At 32.1% G+C, this 26,931-nt stretch overlaps 1 protein-coding gene across 1 annotated transcript in view; it reads right to left on the bottom strand.

The window, feature by feature from the left end:
* LOC119606537 (COP9 signalosome complex subunit 7) overlaps positions 1-26,453 on the bottom strand; it is a 57,219-nt gene extending 30,766 nt beyond the window's left edge. Inside the window, exons 1-2 of the mRNA XM_037960076.1 lie at positions 26,098-26,453; positions 25,782-26,034 (exon numbers count right to left, since the gene is read on the bottom strand). Of these exons, the coding sequence (XP_037816004.1) occupies positions 25,782-26,034; positions 26,098-26,298 (454 nt within the window). The 5' untranslated portion in view covers positions 26,299-26,453. The remainder of the gene's footprint in view (positions 1-25,781; positions 26,035-26,097) is intronic.
* Positions 26,454-26,931: the final 478 nt, after the last annotated feature.

The raw sequence follows: 26,931 nt of genomic DNA, 5'->3' as shown, positions 1-26,931 counted from the left end.
TTTATAATGTAAAAAATTACAGCATGATTGTGGAGTTTTTGTTTTTGTAAAAATCATTATGAAACTCAAATCACTGTTTTTTATTAGAGAAAAATCGTGATGAATGAATTTTTCTTGTATTAAGTTAATCAAGGGAATGAAGAATCAAACAACTTTTAATCAAAAGTTATGTTTTCTTATATCAGGAAAAGGCGTTGTATTGGAAACATATTAATTAAATTTTTTTTGTTCGTTACTATTTTCCTTATTACATTTTAATCTGAATTATTTACTTTAATACCTCACGTAACCACTTTAGTCTGTGTAAAACCAACAAATATTATCAAAGTTTTCCTACAACACTTGAGGATGACCCAGGGATAAGGAGAATCTTAGCTCTAGACTCAAATAAGATTAAATATAATTTGCAACAGATATGGAAAATACAGTACTATTGAACTTTTGAAACTACAAATAGTAATCTAGTCTATGGACTAGTCCATAGTTTAGTCTATGGACTAGTCCATAGTCTAGTCTATGGACTAGTCCATAGTCTAGTGTATAGTCTAGTGTATAGTCTAGTCTATAGTCTAGTCTATAGTCTAGTCTATAGTCTAGTCTATAGTCTAGTCTATAGTCTAGTCTATAGTCTAGCCTATAGTCAAGTCTATAGTCTAGTCTATAGTCTAGTCTATAGTCTAGTCTATAGTCTAGTCTATAGTCTAGTCGAAAGTCTAGTCTATAGTCTAGTCTATAGTCTAGTCGAAAGTCTAGTCTATAGTCTGGTCTAGTCTAGTCTATAGTCTAGTCTAGTCTATAGTCTAGTCTATAGTCTAGTCTATAGTCTAGTCCTAGTCTAGTCTATAGTCTAGTCTAGTCTAGTCTAGTCTATAGTCTAGTCTATAGTCTAGTCTAGTCTATAGTCTAGTCTATAGTCTAGTCTATAGTCTAGTCTATAGTCTAGTCTATAGTCTAGTCTATAGTCTAGTCTATAGTCTAGTCTATAGTCTAGTCTATAGTCTAGTCTATAGTCTAGTCTATAGTCTAGTCTATAGTCTAGTCTATAGTCTAGTCTATAGTCTAGTCTATAGTCTAGTCTATAGTCTAGTCTATAGTCTAGTCTATAGTCTAGTCTATAGTCTAGTCTATAGTCTAGTCTATAGTCTAGTCTATAGTCTAGTCTATAGTCTAGTCTATAGTCTAGTCTATAGTCTAGTCTATAGTCTAGTCTATAGTCTAGTCTATAGTCTAGTCTATAGTCTAGTCTATAGTCTAGTCTATAGTCTAGTCTATAGTCTAGTCTATAGTCTAGTCTATAGTCTAGTCTATAGTCTAGTCTATAGTCTAGTCTATAGTCTAGTCTATAGTCTAGTCTATAGTCTAGTCTATAGTCTAGTCTATAGTCTAGTCTATAGTCTAGTCTATAGTCTAGTCTATAGTCTAGTCTATAGTCTATAGTCTTCTATAGTCTAGTCTATAGTCTAGTCTATAGTCTAGTCTATAGTCTAGTCTATAGTCTAGTCTATAGTCTAGTCTATAGTCTAGTCTATAGTCTAGTCTATAGTCTAGTCTATAGTCTAGTCTATAGTCTAGTCTATAGTCTAGTCTATAGTCTAGTCTATAGTCTACTAGTCTAGTCTATAGTCTAGTCTATAGTCTAGTCTATAGTCTAGTCTATAGTCAAGTCTATAGTCTAGTCTATAGTCTAGTCTTTAGTCTAGTCTATAGTCTAGTCTATAGTCTAGTCTATAGTCTAGTCTATAGTCTAGTCTATAGTCTAGTCTATAGTCTAGTCTATAGTCTAGTCTTTAGTCTAGTCTATAGTCTAGTCTATAGTCTAGTCTATAGTCTAGTCTATAGTCTAGTCTATAGTCCAGTCTATAGTCTAGTCTATAGTCTAGTCTATAGTCTAGTTTATAGTCTAGTCTATAGTCTAGTTTATAGTCTAGTCTATAGGTCTAGTCAATAGTCTAGTCTATAGTCTAGTCTATAGTCTAGTCTATAGTCTATAGTCTAGTCTATAGTCTAGTCTATAGTCTAGTCTATAGTCTAGTCTATAGTCTAGTCTATAGTCTAGTCTATAGTCTAGTCTATAGTCTAGTCTATAGTCTAGTCTATAGTCTAGTCTATAGTCTAGTCTATAGTCTAGTCTATAGTCAAGTCTATAGTCTAGTCTATAGTCTAGTCTTTAGTCTAGTCTATAGTCTAGTCTATAGTTTAGTCTATAGTCTAGTCTATAGTCTAGTCTATAGTCTAGTCTATAGTCTAGTCTATAGTCTAGTCTATAGTCTAGTCTATAGTCTAGTCTATAGTCTAGTCTATAGTCTAGTTTATAGTCTAGTCTATAGTCTAGTTTATAGTCTCGTCTATAGTCTAGTCTATTGCCTAGTCTATAGTCTAGTCTATAGTCTAGTTTACAGTCTGGTTAATATTTTTACTAAAAGTACTATTTAAAAATTTTTAATTTCCATCCCTGATTTGCCAAGTAGTTCAAGTATTTAAGTTTCTTAAATAAGTTTTGTTTTGCTGGTATTTATAAATTTTCTTATAAAAGTCATTGTCTACTTATAGGCTTAATAAGAAAAACAAATACAAAACCTATTAATCATCCCCCAAAACGAAACAAATCAAAGATCTGATTATTATTAGTTTAGTTTTTAATAGTAAAAGTTAAGGGATTAAACAAAGTTTCGAAAAATCTTTAATTACAGTTTCGTAGAATAAGAACAAAAGAAGTATATTTCTAGGAGGTTTAAAAAGAATGAAGAATTTAAAGTTAACAATTAAATGGTTAAATTGTGCATAGACATTACAAATACCCAGACAGAGGACGAGACTCTTTGAATATTTAAAATATTTACTGTTATTAACATTTCACAAATTAAATTAGTCTACTTATAGGCTGACATAAAGTTTAAAATTAAAGTATACTTTCAGGTGAAATTTTATAAATAAAAAATTACAATGAAATTTATTTTTAAATTGAATTTTAATATAAAAAACAAACAAATTTCTTTTCAACATTCATGTTTCATTTATAATTTGTTTTTTTACACAATTTAAAAATCTTCTTGTATAGAAAAAGTATATTTATAGGATTTTTAATTTAATACTTTTTTAAGCATGCTTTTAGGCTTTTGAAAAAAATTACATTTAAATAAATTGCACAAACAATATAAATAATTGTTTTTGTAATATGTACATGCGTCATTTAATGATGACAAATTAAAAAAAAAATAAATTTTTTCACAGGTTTTTTTGCAGCAACTGTTGCCACTACAGAAACAAAAAAACAAAATATAAATTCTATATAACAGTGCTGAAACCTGACAGTATTGTAAAACATGTTACAACACGCACAAATTATAACAAATTGAACTTTTCGAAACAAAAAAAAATGAATATTTAACAACCCCAGCAAATACGTACAAACAAAAGAACGAATGTATGAACATCTCTCCTCCACAAATAATGTCATAATGTCAGCCGTAGACAACACCTGACGACTGTCTGTGAATTTAAAATAAAAACAAAAAATAATAATTTTCTCTCAACAACAAAGATTTGGCTTAAACCTCAATTCAAAAATTGAATAACACAAAATACATATAAAGGTAAAACAAATGTTAATAATGATAATGTATGTAGATCATCATCATCATTTATAACTTTTCATTGATTATCATAATCATGATGTTGTTTGTTGATGCTGTTGGTAATGAAAATAACTGCGCAAAAATTCAATAACAACAAAATAATTTCAATCACTTTTATCAAGGGGGAAGTTTTTGTTTCTGTGCTGCGTTTTTTTTATATTTAAACTTGGCAAATATAAAATAAAAAAATAAAATATTATTACAAAATGAACGCAGCATTATGCATGTATTTTATGTAAATATTTATTCAAAAATAAATACTTACACCAGAGATTCTATTTTGAGTATGTATTCAGAACACAGCCCTAAAGTACACACTAAATTTTCGAATTTATTACCAACGCCAAAAAGCAAACAACACAGCAGAAGCATAAAAAAATGTTTTACCAATATTTTATTAGCCTACCGTAGAGGGGTAGATCTGGCAGGTAAGTAGCGGCACATGCACTCTAGATAAGTACTCAAGTACTCTACAGTCGAGACTAATCTAATCTAAGACTAATCTATAATCATGACGATGGACAAAGCTCTGGTCCAGACTATAGACGGTAAACAACTCTATAGTCTAGACTGTGGCCTAATCTATAGGTCAGACTTTATACTTCTCTATAGTTCAGATTGAAGACTACAGACTATTCCATAGTCCAGATTATAAACTATTCTATAGTTCAGACTTTAGACTATTCTATAGTACAGACTATAGACTATTATTTAGTACAGGCTATAGACTAGTCTATAGCGCAAACTATTCTATAGCCCAGACTATTCTATAGTCCAGACTATAAACTATTCTATAGTCCAGACAACAGTCTATTATATAGTCCAGAATATAGACTATTACATACTCCAGACTATAGACCATTCTATACACCAGACTATAGACTGTTCTTTAGTACAGACTTTAGACTATTCTGTAGTCCAGACTATAGACTATTCTATAGTTCAAACTATAGACTATTATATAGACCAGACTATAGACTATTCTATAGTCCATACTATACCCTATTATATAGTCCAGACTATAGACTATTATATAGTCCAGAATATATACTATTCTTTAGTTTAAACTTTAGACTATTTTATAGCCCAGACTTTAGATTATTCTATAGCCCAGACTGTTCAATAGCCCAGACTGTAGACTATTCTATAGTCCAGACTGTAGGCTATTCTATAGTCCAGACTATAGCCTATTCTATAGTCCAGACTATAGACTATTCTATGTTTCAAAATATATACTATTCTATAGTCCAGACTATAGACTATTCTATAGTCCAGACTATAGACTATTCTATAGTCCAGACTATAGACTATTTTGTAGTCCATATTATAGACTAATCTGTAGTACAGATTATAGACTATTATATAGTCCAGACTATAGATATTATATAGCCCCGACTTTAGACTATTCTATAGTCCAGATTAAAGCATATTCTATAGTCGAGACTCTATAGACTCTTCTGTAGTGCAGACTATAGATTACTATATAGTCCAGATTATAGACTACTTTATTGTCCAGATTATAGACTATTCTTTAGTCCAGACTTTAGACTATTCTAAAGTCCAGTCTATAGACCATTCCATAGTCTAAACCATTGACTATTCTATAGTCCAGATTATTAACTACTTTATAGTCCAGAATATTGACTACTTTATTGTTCAGACTACTTCCCAACTTTAGTTTGTTCTATAGCTCAGACTATAAAATCATTAGATAATAACCAATCAATTAAGTATGTACTTATTTCTCAAAATCAATTTGGTTTAATAAATTTAAAATATTCCACCTAAATCTTTAGATTTTCCACCCACTTTGTTTCCTAAATATATGCCCAATAATTTACATTAATTTAAATTCTGTTTTTTACCCTCTTTATGGGTTTTTTAGCTTTAAGATATTTTTTACCATTAACTTAAAATGATTTACTTACTGCAGCCAAAAAGGAAAAGACTGAAAAATCAAATCTACATACATACAGAACGAAAAAGTCAAGAAAGAAAATTATATCTTAGGTTAGGTTAGGTTAGGTTGATAGGAGGATGTATACTACATCAAATCCGAAGAAATACACCTAGGCCACTATCGGGCCTGTTGTGCGCTCCAATTCAAGAAAAAAAAAAAAAAAAAAAAAAAAAAAAAAAAAAATTGTTTACTGAATGTTCAGAAACTCAGTTTCCTGGACGTAATTCCTAAGAATCTTCCAATCGGTGTTGGTTAAGAATGTTATTTCCGGAATAACATCACTTCCAAAATACTTGGATCTAACTTCGACGAATGCCTGACAATGGCAAAGAAAGTGCTCCAGAGTTTCACTGTCCTCTCCACATGCTCTACATTCGTCTGAATTCGCACGTCCAATTTTGTATAGATGTGCTCGTAATCCTGTGTGTCCACTTAGAATACGTACCATCATACTAACCTCAGACTTGCTCATTTTGAGAAGATTTCTCGTCTTGCTCTCATCAGGGTCACCCCATAGAATCTTTGTGGTTCTACCCACCGTTTCATTATTCCAAGAGGCCTTATGGGATTCTCTCATCCATATTTTTAATTCAGCTTTTGTTGCGTCGAATGGTTTTGCGTTTGTCAGGTTAACTACATCGAGCTCCCTTCCCTTTAAAGCTATTACATTCGCCCTTTCGTTGCCGATTACTCCCGAGTGGCCTGGTACCCATATGATGTGAACCTTACCTCTGGGAGAGTATTCAGTTAAAGCTTTCTTACAATCCAATACGGTCTTAGATTTAATTCTATCACCTGATATCGCACAAATTGCCTTCTGGCTGTCGGTAAATATATTAAGCCCTGTGGGCGCCATATTTATTCTAATCCAATTTACACATTCCGTTATTGCTCGTACTTCTGCCTGGAAGCTTGTGTTATGATTAGGTAAACGGTGGTATATTTCTGTTTCTGGGACTTCAATATAGAACCCCAGACCCACTTTGTCCCCTAATTTAGAGCCATCCGTGTAGCAACGGATTCCTACTGGTATTTGCTCTAATGTTCCGCTTGACCAAGACATTCTATCTGGGATTAGCGTTTCAAAGTTTCCGACATATTCAGTGTCTGGTATGCGATCAGGCACGTCCGATGAATGTGTATAACCTTCCAATGTGTCCAGTATACATTGATGACGTGTCCTATAACCGTTTTTGGCCAGTTCGCCTAAAGTAAAGAGCCGTTCGGCTGTAAGCGCCGCCTCATATCTTATATATGTTTCAATGGGTGGAATATCTAGCAACGTTTCCAGAGCCTTGGTTGAAGTAGTACACATGGCACCACTTATACCCAAGCAGCATGTACGCTGAACTCCCTGTAGTAGTTTGATATTACACTTTTTGTCCAAAGCAGTCCACCAGATTATTGAAGCATAAGCTAGAATTGGTCTAATTACACTTTTATAAAGCCAATTTGTCATAGTAGGACTAAGACCCCATTTCATGCCTATGGTTCTCCTACATATCGCCCAGCACCGATGTGCCTTGTTGATCCTATCCTCTATGTGGTGTCTCCATTTTAATTTCCGGTCAAGTATTACACCTAAGTACTTAACTTTGTCTGTCACCGGTATCTTCTTGCCCAAGAAGCAAGGTTCAGTATATGTAGAAATTTTTGTCTTTCTTGTGAAAAGACAGATTTCCGTCTTCGCCGGGTTAACATTGAGGCCTCTCGGTTGAGCCCAGCTCAAGGCCGTATTCAGAGCCTCCTCAGCTCTTCTACACAAGTAATTTGGATCCTTTCCCTTTAAAAGTATTACGACATCGTCTGCATAGCAGACAGGTCTAAGTCCTTTCTCGGTTAGGGTCCTTAGGAGGCTATTAATCGTGGTGACCCAGAGTAAAGGTGACAAAATGCCACCCTGTGGTATACCGCGAAATACCTTTTTCCTGATAGTTATATCGTACATCTCGCAGCTTATCCATCTGTTCCTTAGCATGTAGTTGATCCAGTTACGGAGCACCCGGTCAACATAAAACTGGTCTAGGGATTGGATAAGGGTATCAGTGTGCACGTTATTGAAAGCGCCTTCGATGTCAATGCATACTGCCAGTGTATACAGTTTGCTATCGAAAGATTCACCTATGTAGTGGACAACTTCATTTAAAGCGGTTTCCACCGATCGTCCCTTTACATAAGCATGCTGCTTATATTTAAGGTCATTGTATGGTATGCTGCTTTTAACCATGCTATCGACTATCCGTTCCAAGGTTTTAAGTAGGAAGGACGTAAGACTTATCGGTCGATAGGACTTAGGTGTCGCATAGCTAGGTTTCCCTGGTTTGGGTATAAATATTACCTTTGCATCCTGCCATTTAACTGGGGTATATGCCAATTTTAAGCATGCAGTGAATATCTGTGACAGATGTACGGAAACCAGTCCCGCCTCCATCTGCAAAAGTGCCGGGAAAATTCCATCCGGTCCTGCAGCTTTATAGGGAGCAAAGCTCTTGATTGCCCCTTTCACCATGTCAGTTGTAATAACTATTTCCGTGTTACCCTCCCCTTCCTCCAATATCGGTTCATCTATGTTATTCGATATACCGGGTGGGAAATGAGAATCCATTAGGAGTTTCATTGTCTCCTCCATATCCTCAAGCCTCCTGCCCGTGTCATCGATCATAGATTCCGGTTGGACATGAGTTTTGGATAGGAATTTTTTTATCTTCGATACGTCATTTACGCTATCTACCTGTTCACAGAAAAGTTTCCAGGAGTCTCGTTTGGCTTTTCGAACGATTTTCTTATATTCACCAAGTTTATTACGATACTCATCCCAGTATACTGCGGTCTTTTTACGCCGTGCCCGGTTAAATAGTTTGCGAAGAGTCTTCCCAAGGTTCCGGATCTCCCCAGTTACCCAGGGTTTTTCCTGGGCAGATCTCCGCTCTCGCAGAGGGCAGCTGTCCTCGAACGATTCAACCAGGGCACTTGTGAACGTTTCCACTTTGGCATCTATATCCTCTTTATTTCGACATTGAAAAGTGTCCTGACCTAAACGGTTCTTTAGTAAGGTCCCGAACATTGTCCAATTAGTTTTAGACTTATTCCGAAACTTTATCGGCTTTGGTGGTGGCCTTAGTATTTTGAATCTTATGTACCGATGATCAGAAAAGGAGTGCTCGTCCGAAACTCTCCAATCCTGAATTTCGTTTATAAGCTCTTCTGAACATATAGTTATATCTAATACTTCTTCTCTGATTCTATTGACGAAGGTAGCTTTATTACCTAAGTTCAATGTTATCAAGTCTTTAGTATTAAAGAAATCCATGAGGGCTTGTCCCCTGCGATTGGTGTTTGTACTACCCCAAGCTACATGATGCGAGTTGGCATCACAACCTATTACAATTTTCTTATTTTTCCTTTGTGCCTCTTCAACCAGTTTCATCAGATCCGACGTTGGTGGTAGTGTCGGAGAATCGAAAGGCAGGTAAATAGATGCAAGGAATATGTTGCCACGACCTTGCTTCAGCACCGTTGCATCCGATGTTGATAATCCTGTTGAGAGGAGAAAACATAAGTTCTTGTGACATAAGATACATGTTCTCGGGCGAGATCCTGTATCAGCGTAGAAAAGTTGAAAATTTACGTGATTTAATCCAGAAACCTTGTTGCGAATCGTCCAAGGTTCCTGGATTAAAGCTATATGTATTTTACCTGTGTTGATTTTAGCCATCAGAGCGTTGGTAGCTGTCTCGCTCCGATGGAGGTTTATTTGGATAACCTCAATCATGGTCATCCATTAAACTGTCTTCCAGCGAGTTGGTGGTCACCTCCTCGCTCTTTGGATTTGACTCCTCCGGATAGCCTGAAGTGGCTATTAATGCAGTGAGTACTGTTGATGGCACTGCGGTGTCCTTATGAGGCATAGGAATAGCAATATTTTTAATAGACACATTCCCAATTCTGGAGAGCATTGCTGTTCTGTCTTCTGGCGGGTGAGTGAGTTCCTCCTCGCTTTTAGGATTTGACTCCTCAACATTGCTAGTACTTGCTAATGATGCTTTGGGTACTGTCTTAGGTGTTTTAGTGTCCTTGTCGGGGCCGGTTTTGACAGCCCTTTCAATCGGCGCCTTCCCAATTTTGGAAAGGGCAACTACACTTTCTTCTGGCGAGTTAATGGTAAATTCCTCGATTTTAGGATTTGACTCCTCAACGTTATCAGTAGTGGATACTGATGCTGTGGTCTTAGGTTTTTTAGTGTCCTTTTCGAGGCTTGTTGTAACAGCCCTTCCAATCGGCACCTTCCCAATTTTGAATATGACAGATTTAGAGGCGAAGTAAGCCCTTCCTTTATTCTTGGCAAGACTAGCCATGGATTTCTGGTCGATACCTATTACAAATAAAGTTCCCTCAGGTTCTTCTTTCCTGTAAAAGACATCCCATTTTTCCACGGCCAGCTCAGCATTTTGACCTCCAAGAATTTCCAGTATACGTTCATTAGCCAGTTTACTGCCCCATCCTTTTATGTAGACAGTGGACTTTAGGAGCACCGGAAGCTCGCTCTTCTTTGCCAGTCCCAGCCTAGCGCCGTCCCAGGGAGGAGGGATACTTTCCACCAAGTTCTTTAGGGTGCTAACACATTGGTGAGATGCCAACCTCATCAACATCACGCCCATGCTGAACTCGCAGCTCTCGCTCTCTATTGGTTGTTTGCCCTTTGAAGCGATTGCATGGTCCACTATCTTATTGTTGACCAGGTCTTCTATTTTACTCTGTTGGTCTATTGGAATTTTGCCTGTCGGGTTACCGGCATCGTAAACTGCATAGCAGAGATCGTCCCGGTGCCTACTTCTGGCAACTTTGGCGTAAGATGGCGGCTCTTTTCCTTTTCCTCCGTCTAGCTTCTCCTTCCTCGTTTTTCGGGGCTTCTTTTGAGATTCCCTTACCTTCGAGGTTGATTTCGCCGACGTGTTCGTCTTCGGAATATCTGGCTTGGCGTTGTCACCCTTACTCGCAGGATTCTCACTTGAGATTCCTTTGAGTGAAGTATGGCTTGGCTTCGACTGTGTATTAGAAGACGGGGAGCTCTTTTTCTTCTTAGGTTTATTCTCAGTTGTCAACTCCTCGGGAGACCTGATCCTTTTTGCCTCAGATCTTGTGAGAGAGTCTGATTTTTCCTTTGGAGTGTCGTGGGATTGACTAACTATGATTTCCTGAAGCATCTTTTTCAACTTCCTCCTCTGTGCTCCAGAAAGTCTTTTCTTAGTAATAGGTAGTTTAGCTATGCTATCACTCCCCTCTTTCACCATTTGCTCTACTTCATCCTTTTTGGGATTTGCTATAATGGTATTATTTTTATTATCATCTGAGGATTCAGAGTCGGAACCCTCACCTATATTTAAAGGCTGAGGTAGCTTAGAGCTCTCTCCGAGTACATCCTTCTCTTTCACCCCTATATTTTTGCCAGCGGCATGCTGTACACTTGACGCATTGTCCGCCACGGAGGCCAAGGTACCCACCTCCGTAGTAGTATTCTGCTCACGATTGCAGGATGACGACGACACGTGACTCGCGAGTAGATCAACACTTGCCGCCGGTACTGGGTTATTTAGGCCCTGCACCGTAACTTTTATCTTTTCATTTTTATTTTCCATATTTGTTTTTTTTTTTTTTTTTTCCAGTTTTTTGGTCCGCGGGGAATATAATATTCCCAGGTGGTGGACAATCTGCCCTCCCTCAGCTTAAGTGAAATTAAAGCTGGGAGAGGACAGATGGTCCATCACCACCCCCTATCCGCCACCCGGGGACGCGCTCGGTAGGAAAAATCTGGAAAACTCCCCCGAGAAAATTATATCTTAAATAAATGTAAATGCCACCATTACAAAATATCAAAAAAAAAGCGAAAACTTTATGATTTCAAACACATAATTTGTATATTTTTTATACGAATACAAGTACCTCTCGGGCAAAGTCATATAGAGTAGATTTGTTTATATGTGTTTTGTTAAATTAACACATTTTTTATGGAGAACCATAAAAAAAGAAACAAAATTCTATAACCTTAAACCAAACAGTTCGATGGCACATTTGAAATTTGTCTCCCTTTAAATAAAGTGTTTTGTTTCAACAAAACAAAAAATCCCCCGACCATTGCAAAAATAAAACAAAGAAGTAAAGTAAAATATAAAGCAAATGTTAAAAAATGAATTATAAAAAATTTTACTTATTAACTTCTGCTCAATTTGTCAATGACTTTTTGAGGGTTTAAGGGCAACCAGGGGCACGAACAAAATAAATCAATTATTTTGTAAGAACTGTCTTGTTGCAAAACTTCTAAAAAGTTTAAATTTAAATAAGTATATGTTAGGTGTTGCCCATCACTGCTTTTTAATTCATTAGATAGAGTGAAGTGAGTACCATTTATTTTGTAAATTTGTTTTTTATTTCATAATTCTGTTATAACAATAAAAGCGTGTTGTAGTGAAAACAACAAAAAACCCAAATAAAAAGAACTCATGTCATATTCCAGATAAAAACGGATTTAATATAATGTTTGTATTTTTTTTTTTTTTTTTTTTGTTGCTTATTGTTATTGACTTGATTTTTTGTTCTTTTATTATTTCAAAAATATCTGTTATTACTTACTTAAACAAATATTTTGTTATTTCTTTTATTTGTGTACCTTTGATTGTGTTTTTTTGTTTGTTTATAGCATTATTTTATGAAAATTTTGTTCTATTAAGACATTTTAATTGAAAAGAAAGGGAGGGTGACGTCCGGGAAATGTGATCCGCCCTCATGGAGGGATCGGCAAGAGAGTAGAAAAATAGTGAAAAGAAAGGTGAAAGAAAAAAAGGGGGGAAAGGATAGGGGGGGCGCGAACGAATCGAACGAAAAACGAACGAACGAACGAACGAACGAACTAACTAACTAACTCTAACTAACTAACTAACTAACTAACTAACTAACTACTAACTAACTAACTAACTAACTAACTACTAACTAACTAACTACTAACTAACTAACTAACTAACTAACTAACTAACTAACTAACTAACTAACTAACTACTAACTAACTAACTAACTACTAACTAACCTAACTAACTAACTAACTAACTAACTAACTAACTAACTAACTAACTACTAACTAACTAACTACTAACTAACTACTAACTAACTAACTAACTAACTAACTAACTAACTAACTAACTAACTAACTACTAACTACTAACTAACTACTAACTAACTAACTACAACTACTAACTAACTAACTAACTAACTACTAACTAACTAACTAACTAACTAACTACTAACTAACTAACTACTAACTAACTAACTACTACTAACTAACTAACTAACTAACTAACTAACTAACTACTACTAACTAACTAACTAACTAACTAACTACTAACTAACTAACTAACTAACTAACTAACTAACTACTAACTAACTAACTAACTAACTAACTAACTAACTAACTAACTAACTAACTAACTAACTACTAACTAACTAACTAACTAACTAACTAACTAACTAACTAACTAACTAACTAACTACTAACTAACTAACTAACTAACTAACTAACTAACTAACTAACTAACTAACTAACTAACTAACTAACTAACTAACTAACTACTAACTAACTAACTAACTAACTAAAGTTTTCTATAGAAAACTTGTCGCTGTTACAGGTTTTCTATAGAAAAGTTGTCACTGTTACAAGTTTCTATTGGAAAGTTGTCGCTGTTACAAGTTTTCTATTTTAAAGTTGTCGCTGTTACAGGGTTTCTATAGAAAAGTTGTCGCTGTTACATATTTTCTATAGAAAACTTGTAGCTGTTACAGGTTTTCTATAGAAAACTTGTAGCTTTTACAGGTTTTCTATAGAAAACTTGTCGCTGTTATAGGTTTTCTATAGAAAACTTGTCGCTGTTATAGGTTTTCTATAGAAAACTTGTCGCTGTTACAGGTTTTCTACGGAAAAGTTGTTGCTGTTACAGGTTTTCTACGGAAAAGTTGTCGCTGTTAAATGTTTCTCAACAAAAAGTCGGTTAAAAAATCGTTACATTTGTTTTTTGAAATGAAATTTTGTTTTACTTTTAAAATTGCTTAAGCGTTTATATGACTCCTAGATATTGACAATATTATTTCAATTTAAAATTCATTTATTACTATTTAAATCCTTACTACAATATTCCTATAAATACTAGTTTTTTTTAAATGCTCCAATTACCAAATAACTTTTAAGTACTCGGAAGCATTAGACACTCGTAAGTAGATTTAAATATTCAATTTTAAATTGCTGTCTACATTTAGGCAGTGTGTGTGTTAAAAATTCAATGTTTTCTTTTAAATAACATTTAAACTAAGATTGTGGTTTAAATGTTTTAGATTTTCATAGAAATTTTATATGAAGTGAACTATATATACAATTTTAAATTAAAGTTTATTTTAAAAATGTCCTTAAAAAAATTTTCGAAAAAAAGCACATAAACTAAATAAAAAGTAGCCTGGAAGTAGACTAAACACAACTATTTTTTGTAATAGCCTTAAAATAGGCAATTTATTAGAAAATTTAATAACACAAAGAGAATATGTAAACTAGAATTCCGTTGAAGATACTAGATATAGGCTACACGTTTTTCAACTTAAAATAAAACATTGTGGCCTATGTTAAGGAGGAGACTACCTAAATATAGGCAACTTATTTTAAAACTGTAATTCTATTCCTTGTTCAGTAGTTGGCAACATAATTTTAAATAAATTACTTTAAATGAAATGTTCGGCTCTTCTTCTCTTTCCTCTCATTTCCCATTTAAGCTCTCTCTTTACACTCTCCATTACCATTTATCCCTTAAATTCTACACTTAATCTATAATTAAAATAATATATAATTACATTTTATTGTTTAGCTGTTTCTGCTTAACAATTTAAATGTAGACTAAAAAAAAAAACAACCAAACAAACAGATTTGAAGACAAAGTATAATTTATCGCTTTTTATTAGTGATTTGTTGTAGTTTTTTTTTCCTGCCACAGGGACAGACATTAAAAAATAAATGTTAATGCTGATTCTCTTAAACACAGCGACAGTACGACAAATGAAGTGAGATTTTTGATAATGTAAATGGAATTTCAAAAAGATTTACCATTAAGATTTATGATAATGAAATTAGGACATTAATTTAAAAGCAAAAACAAACAAGAAAAAAACCAGCCAACAAAATGAAAGCATGAATTATTTAAAGCTTTAAACAAATATGGTGAAAATTTGTTTATGTTTTTCTTTTGCATTCTGTTATTCCTAGGAAGCAACAGCAATAATAAAGCGAAAATAAACTGTTTTTTAAGTAGGATTTTGGCTAAAAAAAGTGTCCTCAATTATATTTGTTAGAATTACAAAAAAATAAAGCATACATTTAGGCATTTTGTATTATAAATTATTATTAGGTAATGTTTTTTGCTAACATTTCCGTGGAATATGTAAGTTTTCTTTATGGGAAAATGTTTTAAAATTTAACTGTCCAGGTGATTAAGTAGGATTTGTTGGAAAAATATTTTAATTAAAACAAAATATGACAGAAATCATAAGTAAATAAATAATAAGTTCTCAAGGCTTTCGGTGCTAAAAGTTTTCTTTTAAAACGGTTTTCGGTATAAAAAGTTATATTTAGTAAACTATTGGGTCCTAAAAGTTTTTATAGAAATGTTTTCAGTTATAAAAGCTTTTTTTATTGAAAATTATAGAAAAGCTTTTATTGTTAAACGTTTTCTATAGAAAAGCTTTCATTATTAAACATTTTCTATAGAAAAACTTTCATTATTAAACATTTTCTATAAAAAAACTTTCGTTGTTAAAAGAATTCTAAAGAAAAGTTTTCTTAGAAAAGCTTTAAACGTTAAAAGTTTTCTATATAAAAGCTTTAATCGTTAAAAGTTTTCTATAGAAAATTTTTAATTATTATATATTATTATTATACTATAGAAAATCTTTTGTTGATAGAAGTTTTCTATAGAAAAGCTTTTCAAAGGAAAAACCTTCGGTGTTAAAAGTTTTCTATAGAAATGTTATCGCTGTTGAAAGTTTGCTATAGCTAAGCTTTCGTAAAAAAAGCTTTCTATAGAAGAGATTTCGTTGTTAAAAGCTTCGTTGCTAAAAATTTTCTATAGAAAAATTTTCTAACATTTAAATGTATTTTCTTTCATTGAAAACTTTTCTCCTGAATTTTTCCTAGTTTAATTATAAAATAAACTTTATTAAATTTACGAAAATTTAACTTTAATCAATAGAAGAGAAACTAAACAGACAATATTTCCATGAATTGCAACTAAAAGATTTCTTTTTAAAACGAAAACAATTTAAATTTGAATTAAAAACCATTTACCTTTATATACTACACATGAGTTTATCAGAAACCTTTAAGTTATTAAAATTGCATTAAAAATCCTTATAATTAATTCCTCCTAAAGGTATACAACACTTGTTTACTTAAACTGCTACAGTTTTATTTACAATACTGTTGCTTTCTCTCACTTGTCTTAATAAATAAATCCATTAAATACAAAATCCATTAAATTACAAAGAAATCAACAAATCTTCTGTTGTATTGCAACAGCCCTAAGGTAAAAACACTTTTTAAAACAAATTCAATACAAAAACCGACGTAAAACAGCGAACAAAGTCATATTACTTTGCAATTAATCATGTTGTGGTTTTAAAAGCGAAACAACAGCAAAAAATTCTACTTAAAGAATCTACAGCTGAATAATGCACTAAATCTTCAACTGAATTAAAACTGCATTACATTAACAAAAATGTTAAAAAAAGAGAAAGAAACAATTATACTTAACAAAAAAAAAAATACAATAAAACAAAACAGAACAAGTATTAGACAGAAAAACTTGTTCATTTTGAAAAACTATTTCCTGTTTTATACTCTTTAGTTGTTGGAAATGCTGCAGCATCGTTGTCTTCACTTTTAATAAACCCACAAAAATCTTTCGTCAACATTGCAACATTTCCTAAGGAAAACTTCTACTCTACTTCTCTACATGACATTTAAATTCTTTTTTTCTAGTTTTTTTGTATTTCTTTTTTTAAAAAGAGAAGTGAAACAAAATGCAAACTGTAGAAAAAAATCTTTAAGTATAGTAAAGTACTGAGTTGCTAGTAAAAGTTTTATATTGGCATGACATTTATTTTTACCACCAAGACGACAACTATGACAGTAAGACTGTATTGTAAGAACTAAAACTATTGCTGTGGCAAGAAGAAAATATTGTAGATTTTTTAGATTGATTGCTTTAAATGGCATGAAATAAAATCAATTTGTAATTTCTTTAACAACACCAACTTGTTGTATAACGACACAAACTCCCAATAAACCAAAGAAATGTTGCATGCAGTAAATTTTTTTATAAACTATTAAAGTAGAAGCAAGAAAAAAACACAGAAAGTTTTTTGTTCTAAAGTTGTGAGTGGGAACATAAAAAAAGAGAAAGTTAAACCATAAGGGATTTAGGAGACTACGTTGAATTGTTAATGTGGTTTAAACTTAAGATTAAGTTTTGCTATAAAAGTTACGGCTATAAACTAAATCGGAGACCAGAGCAGACTATAGACGGGACTAGCATATAGTCCAAACAATAGATTTGACTATGAACTAGACTATAGACTGAATTATGGAGTAGACTACAGAATATTCAACTAAATTAGAACAGAAGTAGAACTAGAACTGAACTAGAACTGAACTAGAACTGAACAAGAACTGAACTAGAACTGAACTAGAACTGAACTAGAACTGAACTAGAACTAGAACTGAACTAGAACTGAACTAGAACTGAACTAGAACTGAACTAGAACTGAACTAGAACTGAACTAGAACTGAACTAGAACTGAACTAGAACTGAACTAGAACTGAACTAGAACTGAACTAGAACTGAACTAGAACTGAACTAGAACTGAACTAGAACTGAACTAGAACTGAACTAGAACTGAACTAGAACTGAACTAGAACTGAACTAGAACTGAACTAGAACTGAACCGGAACTGAACTAGAACTGAACTGGAAATGAACTAGAACTGAACCAAAACTAAAATAGTTCTGAACTAAAACTGACCTGGAACTAAACCAGAACCGAACTAGATTATTGTCCTGAAAATAGGCAGCAATTTTGTCCACACTAACACTAGATTATACTCCAGATTGAACTAATCTATAGCCTATAATATAAGACAATGAATTTTTTAATATCAGATGAAAATCTTAATTTTATTAAACACACTTCAGTTGTTTCACACTTATTATCCACTTGACTTGCCATGGCTACCAAACACCTAAAGAAATATAATTTATTTCATATTTAATCTAGCAGATTATTAACAATTGCTATTATTTTACGTTTAATTTCGACAGAAACAGGAAATACTACTTAAAAACAAACTTTTGTGCTTTAAAATCAAATCAAATTTTGTATAGCCTACCTTTGCAACACACAAATTCTGGGAAAATCATTGCCTACTTTTAGGCTTAATAACAATAAATTAAATCACTTTATATAGCAAATGCTTTAGAAATAAAATGAAAATGTCTCAAACTTTTAATTAAATTAATTTTAGCAACTAATTAAAATATAATTGACTTTTACTACAACCAAAATTACGTAAAAAGAAAAAATGGAAACTTTTGTCTAACAGCTCTTATATACTCGGTCTCTTTTATTTTCTACTGCTAAAGTTATTCAGTTCATTCTAAATATCTTAACAAATGTTTTTAAAAGAAAAAAATCATTTACCTACAATTTAAAACATAAATGAATATAAAAGTTAGTTGAATACAGAGATACAAAAAAAACGAAAGAAAAAATCACATTCAATTAAAATTAATACGCATTTAATTACGCCCTGACAGCTACAACTACATCAGGTATCATAAATACCAACAAAGAACACACGACATACAGCATAGAAAGAGGACAAAAGGGGACTTGGAAAAATGTTCTCTATTTAAACAGGCAAAATAAACTTGAAATATAAAGAATCAAGGATAAATATCTTCATTTTGCACCCAGAAGCAACAGTACAAAAGTCATTCATAAGTCTATATGCCGAAACCGAAAACATACACACACAAAAACAACTACCACGAGACGACATAAAAGAACCAAAGAAGAAAAAAAACGTTACATTCTATGCGATAAACAGACCTTGTCTAACCTTTAAACAGCAAAGACGTCGATGAACGCAACCCAGTCAACCAACAAGACTTTAAGTCAGTCGTCTGACGGTCTATAGCTGTCAGTCAGTCATAAAGGTTCATCTTTGATTTCAGACAAATAGAAAATGTTGGAGTAACAACATAACCACACAGAAAATACACAATTGAATTGAAACCATTACCACAAACATGATTAAGCGGTGAGGCAAAGAAACATTTAAAATGTCAACCTTTTAAAAGGAAAACAACTTGACATGTTAAGAATTTCCAAATAAAACCATAACATTGGGAGTAATGGGCATTTAGCTTTGATATCTATGAAATGTTATGCAATTAACCCATTTATTGATAATCTTCTCAATAGAATATTGTTGTTAAAAATAGTTCTAGTTCAGTTCTAGTTTAGTGTTAGTTTAGTTTCAGTTCAGTTCTAGTTTGGTTTAGTTCAGTTGTAGTTTAGTCTAGTTCAGCTCTAGTTCAGTTCTATTTTAGTTCTATTTCAGTTCTATTTCAGTTCTATTTCAGTTCTATTTTAGTTCTATTTCAGTTCTAGTTCAGTTCTAGTTCAGTTCTAGTTCAGTTCAGTTCTAGTTCAGTTCTAGTTCAGTTCTAGTTCAGTTCTAGTTCAGTTCTAGTTCAGTTCTAGTTCAGTTCTAGTTCAGTTCTAGTTCAGTTTCTAGTTCAGTTCTAGTTCAGTTCTAGTTCAGTTCTAGTTCAGTTCTAGTTCAGTTCTAGTTCAGTTCTAGTTCAGTTCTAGTTCAGTTCTAGTTCAGTTCTAGTTCAGTTCTAGTTCAGTTCTAGTTCAGTTCTAGTTCAGTTCTAGTTCAGTTCTAGTTCAGTTCTAGTTCAGTTCTAGTTCAGTTCTAGTTCAGTTCTAGTTCAGTTCTAGTTCAGTTCTAGTTCAGTTCTAGTTCAGTTCTAGTTCAGTTCTAGTTCAGTTCTAGTTCAGTTCTAGTTCAGTTCTAGTTCAGTTCTAGTTCAGTTCTAGTTCAGTTCTAGTTCAGTTCTAGTTCAGTTCTAGTTCAGTTCTAGTTCAGTTCTAGTTCAGTTCTAGTTCAGTTCTAGTTCAGTTCTAGTTCAGTTCTAGTTCAGTTCTAGTTCAGTTCTAGTTCAGTTCTAGTTCAGTTCTAGTTCAGTTCTAGTTCAGTTCTAGTTCAGTTCTAGTTCAGTTCTAGTTCAGTTCTAGTTCAGTTCTAGTTCAGTTCTAGTTCAGTTCTAGTTCAGTTCTAGTTCAGTTCTAGTTCAGTTCTAGTTCAGTTCTAGTTCAGTTCTAGTTCAGTTCTAGTTCAGTTCTAGTTCAGTTCTAGTTCAGTTCTAGTTCAGTTCTAGTTCAGTTCTAGTTCAGTTCTAGTTCAGTTCTAGTTCAGTTCTAATTCAGTTCTAGTTCAGTTCTAGTTCAGTTCTAGTTCAGTTCTAGTTCAGGTCTAGTTCAGTTCTAGTTCAGTTCTAGCTCAGTTAATTGTTAACAGTCTAGTATATATTCTATATTATCTACAAATATAATCGATCGTTGTGCGAAAATAATTGAAATTTCATCTTTAATGGGTTAAATCCCTTTTAACATGATTTCATTGTACATGCTATCAAATTTAACCATCAAAAGAAAGTGAAAGCATTTACCAAACAGTTACTACATACTCTAACTCTATTGCATGAGTGTTGCCTTTACTAGGCCTAAAAGGAAATTTTAACGAGAAATAATTTAAAAGCAAACGCGTTAAACTTTAACACAGATACGAATTTAAAAAATAATTTTTCATTTTTATTTCTTTTTGTTTAGTCAACAGACTAAATTGTAGCCATTACACTAGTAGCACAGCAGAATTAAGAGATATTCAGTGAGGGATACAAAGATTGCTTGTTTTATTTGCATTTGGCATAACAGAAGAAAAGAAATACTTAATCAAATATCTGTAGCATATTGTTAGGAATGGATGTTATGTTTATATGGAGGGAAAAGTGAATAATGAATTCTGCAAAAGAAAAAAAAAAAACAAATGTTGCCAAGTTTTCATTCGCTAGTCGTAATTACTTAAAATTAAAACGTATTTATTATGCAAAATCAAAAACAATAACAAAAAACACTCTAGCATAATAACAGGGGCTCAAAACAAGAATATAAATATGGACTTGTTGTGTTTACTGATTGTTAGACCATCATAAAAATTAGCTCAATAACAACATCATCATTATCATGGTTTCAAGGAACGACTCTGTGAGTGGCAGCAATTGTTAAAGACAGAAACAATACACAGACGAGACAAACAATAATGAAAATTAAAACTAAAATATAATATTTGATTATTTAATGAATTGTATTAGATTAGATTTTGCAAGGGGGAAAGTTTAGCCAAATATTTTGAAATGTAATTGTAGTTGTTATGATGATGGACAGGGAGTTAAAAATATTAAGAAAATATTAAATTAACTCCCAATAATTGGTTTGGAAATGTTATTAAAATTGAAAAGTTAGTATGTACTTAAATAGTCAAATCATTTTAAAAGCCTTTCTAGTTTAATAAGTTGTTTTTACCAAACTTAAAAACATTATTTTAAACTGTTTTTCCACTCTTCAACATTAATTAATTAAAATGCATAAATAAGTTATTTCAGGCAAACATAAAACAAGTAAACAACAAGCTGTTCTCATATATCAGAGCAACAACAAACATAAGATAAAAATTTTTGTTAAAAGTTTTTTTTTTCTACCAAAAGATTACAACAATTCTCATGTTAAACTAAAAGAGAAAACTGTAAAGTTAAGTAAGAAAAATGCTTGTTTATTTTGTTACAGGTAAAACAAAATAAAAATGAAAACATAAACATAAGCTAGTAGTTTGGTAAAGGAAAAAAAAATTAAATGAAAGTATTAATACCTAACAAAAACTTAAAAAATGGAAAAAACTAAAATCCTTCAAACAAACAAAACAAACATACTATATCAGAAAAGATGAGAATTCATATTTAAAAAAAATTATTTAAATAAAGGGAATCAAGGCCAAACTTTTTAAATTTAGAATCTTTCTATAGAAAATATATGCGATACATTTATTATTTAAAAGTAGATTTCTTTGTTAAGTTTAAAATAGTGATCTCTATTATCGGTATTCTGTAAAAAAGTGATGGCTGTGATCAGTTTGCTTTATAAAAGTCACCACTGAAAGCAGTTCCCCTGAAAAAAGTGATCGTATGGATAGTTTTCTATAGAAAAGTGATCGCTGTGGACAGTTTTCTTTAAAAAATTGATCACTGTGGACAGTTTTCTTTAATAAAATTGAACACTGTGGACAGTTTCCTTTAGAAAAGTGATCGCTACTATTAGCTTTCTTTAGAAAAGTGATCGCTGCGATTAGATTTCTTTAGAATTATGATCGCTGCTATTAGTTTTCTTTAGAAAAGTGATCACTATTATTATCTTTCTTTAGACAAATGATCGCTGTGATTAGTTATCTTCAAAACAGTGATCGCTGTGATTAGTTCTCTTTAGAAAAATGATCGCTGCGATTAGTTCTTTTTAGAAAAGTTATTGCTGCGATAGAAAAGTGCTCGCCGCGATTATTTTCTTTAGAAGAGTGATCGCTGCGATTAGCATTCTTTAAAAAAGTGATCGCTACTATTACCTTTTTTTTAGAAAATGATCGCTGCGATTAGTTTTCCTTAGAAAAGTGATCGCAACGATTAGCTTTCTTTAGAAAAGTGATCACTGCAATGAGTTTTCTTTAGAAAAATGATCGCTACTATTAGCATTCTTTAGAAAAGTGATCACTGCGTTTAGTTTTCTTTAGAAAAGTGATCGCTACTAGTAGCTTTCATTAGAAAACTGATCGCTGCGATTGTTTTTCTTCAGAAAAGTGATCGCTGTAATGAGTTTTCTTTAGAAAAATGATCGCTACTATTAGAAAAGTGATCGCTGCGATAAGTTCTCTTTAGAAAAGTAATCACTGCGATTATTTTTCTTTAGAAAATTGATCGCTGAGACTAGTCTTCTTTAGAAAAGTGATCGCTACTATTAGCTTTCTTTAGAAAAGTGATCGCTGCGATTAGTTTTCTTTAGAAAAGTGATCGCTGCGATTAGCTTTCTTTAGAAAAGTGATCGATCTTCTTAACAAAAGAGTTCGCTGCTGTTAGTTTCCTTAAAAAATGGTCGCTGCTATTGGATATCTTTAAAATAATGATCGCTGCTATTAGCTTCCTTTAAAAATATGGCCGCTGTAATCAGCCTTTTTTAGATACTATTAAGAAACACAGATAAGTACTTCCGTATGAAGTTTTCTTAAAAAAAAAAACTTTTTGGGATTTTCATTTACACCCAATATTTGTGTGTTTATACTTTTGTTTGTTTGTGTACGATACTTTTCATATTCAATCATGTCTTTTTTATTTGTTACTTATGCTTTCTCCACAAAACCTTTTTACTTGACTATAAAATACATTATATCCTTTGACTCTATGGGATTATTTGTTTACTTTTTTTTCTACCAGTAATATGCAATTTTCCTTTCTTTTAAAAAAAATACTGTTATTTCAACAAAATTTTTTGTTTCTTGCGGAAAGATATGTATGGGTATGAAATAAATATTTTATATTTTTTTATGATTTAAAAAAATTTACATAATTTTTGTTTATATGTAGTAAAACACCACAACTGGGTGTGGCCTTGCATAAAATTAAAAACAATAGAAATATGTATTTCTATTTATATTTGAAATATTATAATTAACATTTATATTTAAATGTTTGTTTGCATTGTTCGTTTTAAAATATTAAATAATAACGCAAAGAAACAATAAAATTAATATAACTATTTTGAAAACAATAAAAATATTCTATATGAAAAGGTAATGCATACAAAATTTGTATAAAAATAAATATGGCCAAAACAAATTTTTAATAATAAACCAAAAAATTTCAAAATAAATTAAATATTGAATATTCCCTGTATTCTGTATTTTTCCAATTGAAAATTTTTAATTTGTTGCACTCACATATAGCAATTTACTCATCAATACATCTTTTCAATAAAACTTTTATATACCAATAAAAAACAATACCTAACACAAATTGACTCCCTTGTTTTCTCAATTTAACAATTATTAACCAATACAAAAATGTACATACATATTCCCGAAAAAACCTCAAGGGTAAAACAGAGTGCAATAAATTCGTTTGTTTTACATTTTATTACAGCAGCATAAAAACTATATTGGAGGATTATTGGTTTGTATGAACAAAAAATCTAATATATGTACATTTCTTTTTTGTATTTTTCAATAGAACTATGAACTGCATATAAAATAATGCAAACAAAATGTATAGACTATATATAATAAAAGAGGATTATGTTGGTAAAAAGCTAACAATGATTTACATAGTTACAAATAAGGAGCGAAAACTGCAATAAAATATTTAGGGATAAACGGAAAAACTGACAGGAGCTTATGAAAAATTAGAGATAAGAAATATTTTGCAGACAATTTGAACAGTCAAACATTCTTCTAATTGCAGCGATCACTTTTTCACGCTTTTCTAAAAAAAAGTAATAATAATCGCAGCAATCACTTTTCTAAAGAAAACTAATCACAGCGATCATTTCTCTAAAGAACACTAATCGTAGCGATCACTTTTCTAAAAAAAAAAAACTAATTTCAGCGATCATTTTTCTGAAGAAAACTGATCACAGCGATAACGATTCTAAAGAAAGCTAAAAAAACTAATCGCAGCGATCACTTTTCTAAAGAAAGCTAATCGCAGTGATCATTTTTCTGAAGAAAACATCGATCACTTTTCTAAAGAAAGCTAATCGCAGCGATCACTTCTCTAAAGAAAGCTAATCACAGCGATCACTTTTCTAAAGAAAACTAATCGCAGCGATCACTTTTCTAAAGAGAACTAATTGCAGCGATCACCTTTCTAAAGAAAACTAATCGCAGCAATAACTTTTCTAAAGAAAATTAATCGCAGCAATCAATTTTCTAAAGAAAACTAATCGCAGCGATCAGTTCTCTAAAGAACACTAATCGTAGCGATCACTTTTCTAAAGAAAACTAATTGCAGTGATCATTTTTCTGAAGAAAACATCGATCACTTTTCTAAAGAAAGCTAATCGCAGCGATCACTTTTCTAAAGAAAACTAATGCAGCGATCACTTTTCTAAAGAAAACTAATGCAGCGATCACTTTTCCAAAATCAAACTAATCGCAGCAATAACTTTTCTAAAGAAAACTAATCGCAGCGATCAGTTCTCTAAAGAACTTATTGCAGCGATCACTCTTCTAAAGAAAGCTAATCGGAGCGATCACTTTTCTGAATAAAGCTAATAGCAGCGATAACTTTTCTAAAGAAAACTAATCGCAGCGATCACTTTTCTAAAGAAAACTAATGCAGCGATTACTTTTCCAAAAGAAAACTAATCGCAGCAATAACTTTTCTACAGAAAACTAATCGCAGCGATCAATTCTCTAAAGAACTTATTGCAGCGATCACTCTTCTACAAAAAGCTAATCGGAGCGATCACTTTTCTAAATAAGGCTAATCGCAGCGATAACTTTTCTAAAGAAAACTAGGGATCTAAAGAAATGTAGGGACACTTTTCTAAAGAAATGTAGGGATCACTTTTCTAAAGAAAACTAATCGCGGCGATCACTTTTATTAAGAAAGCTTGTCGTAGTGATCACTTTTGTAAAGAAAACTAATCACAACGATCACTTTTCTAAAAAAACTGTACGCAGGGATCACTTTTCTAAAGAAAACTAATCGCAGCGATTACTTTTCTAAAGAAAACTTATCGTATTGATCACTTTTCTAAAGAGAACTTATTTTACTTTTCTAAAAGCCCTTAAATGACACGAGTGGGGTTGTGAGGTATTATTATGTTTCATAGCCTTCAGCTTTTATATATAATACGCATGTTTTTTTACGAATTTTAATAATTTTTAATGAAATTAAATTTATTTTTATTTCTAGCCTATAAATTTCTATTATTACTGACCTGCATAAATCGCCTCTATAATAACATCCTCCAAATGACGAACATTATTGATTTCCAACTCTTCCAATAAAACCTCATATGGAATGCATTTATTTTTAATGGCCAATGAGACAATGGTCAAATGCTGCAATTTCTTTTGCATAGCCGGTGTCAAATCCAAATATTCTTGAGGCTGCTGGCGATATTGCTTGTAAGTGCCATAAGCAAATAAGTTTAAAGTATTGAAATATTTCACATGGTCACCAGTTTTGAGCTAAAGTTCCAGAAAGATTTCTCAATAACTGTTTATATGTCCAGAAGAAAATCCATAACTCACCTCTTGTATATTGGGCATAACCAATAGTTCACCAAATACATAAACTCCGGGAGCTTCTAAAACTTGTTTGACCAATTCCAAAATGGCAGCACCATGAGCTGTCTTAGCCAACAAGCAAAATTGTTGCAATTGCTTGTGAGCCGAATCGTTGGTGGTGGGTGCCACCGATTCTTCATTGGACATTAAAATATCTTGGGTCATATTGTAAAGTTTACTTTATAACGTTAAATTAAATAAATGTTCTTGAATTTTTATCACTACCGGCAAATTTGTTAACAAAAACGCACTCGATTTTAAATCACGTAAAAACACAAAGCAAACTGTTTTTTCTTTTATTTTTTGCATGAACAGCTGCTGAACTGACAGCTGTTTGTTTGGTTCATGCGCAATAGTCTAAATTGGAAAACAGGGTTGTTTTGTTTACGTTGGCTGTATGAAAGTACTGTATAAACTATGTTGAGTTTGATAATTTGTAAAACTATGTTGTGTTTGATGAATTAAATTTAAAAGGCAGTTTTTAAATAATAAGATATTTTTGCATTGTTTATAAATAAATACAAGTATTATACATCAACTTATAGGAAATTTTATCAATTTTTCAATAACATTTGAAATTTTTAATAATAAGTTAATCCATAGAAGATTATTTGTAAAAAAACATAAAGTTGAGTGATCACGTGTTATTAAAAGAGCGATCAGTTATCTTTAAAAAACTAAGCAACTACTTTTCTAATGAAAACTGATTACTAATCGGTTTTCTAAAGAAAATCTATCAATAAGAGATATAAGAAAACTGATCAGAGATATAATTTTTTAAGAACTCTGACCACAGCA

This window comes from Lucilia sericata, unplaced genomic scaffold (assembly GCF_015586225.1).
Source record: "Lucilia sericata isolate MDLA Ls3-8-SP2 unplaced genomic scaffold, ASM1558622v1 Contig000597F_arrow, whole genome shotgun sequence".
In the NCBI taxonomy this organism is placed as follows: domain Eukaryota; kingdom Metazoa; phylum Arthropoda; class Insecta; order Diptera; family Calliphoridae; genus Lucilia; species Lucilia sericata.
The sequence above is the reverse complement of the archived record's forward strand: the minus strand, read 5'-3'. Positions and strand labels throughout refer to the sequence as shown.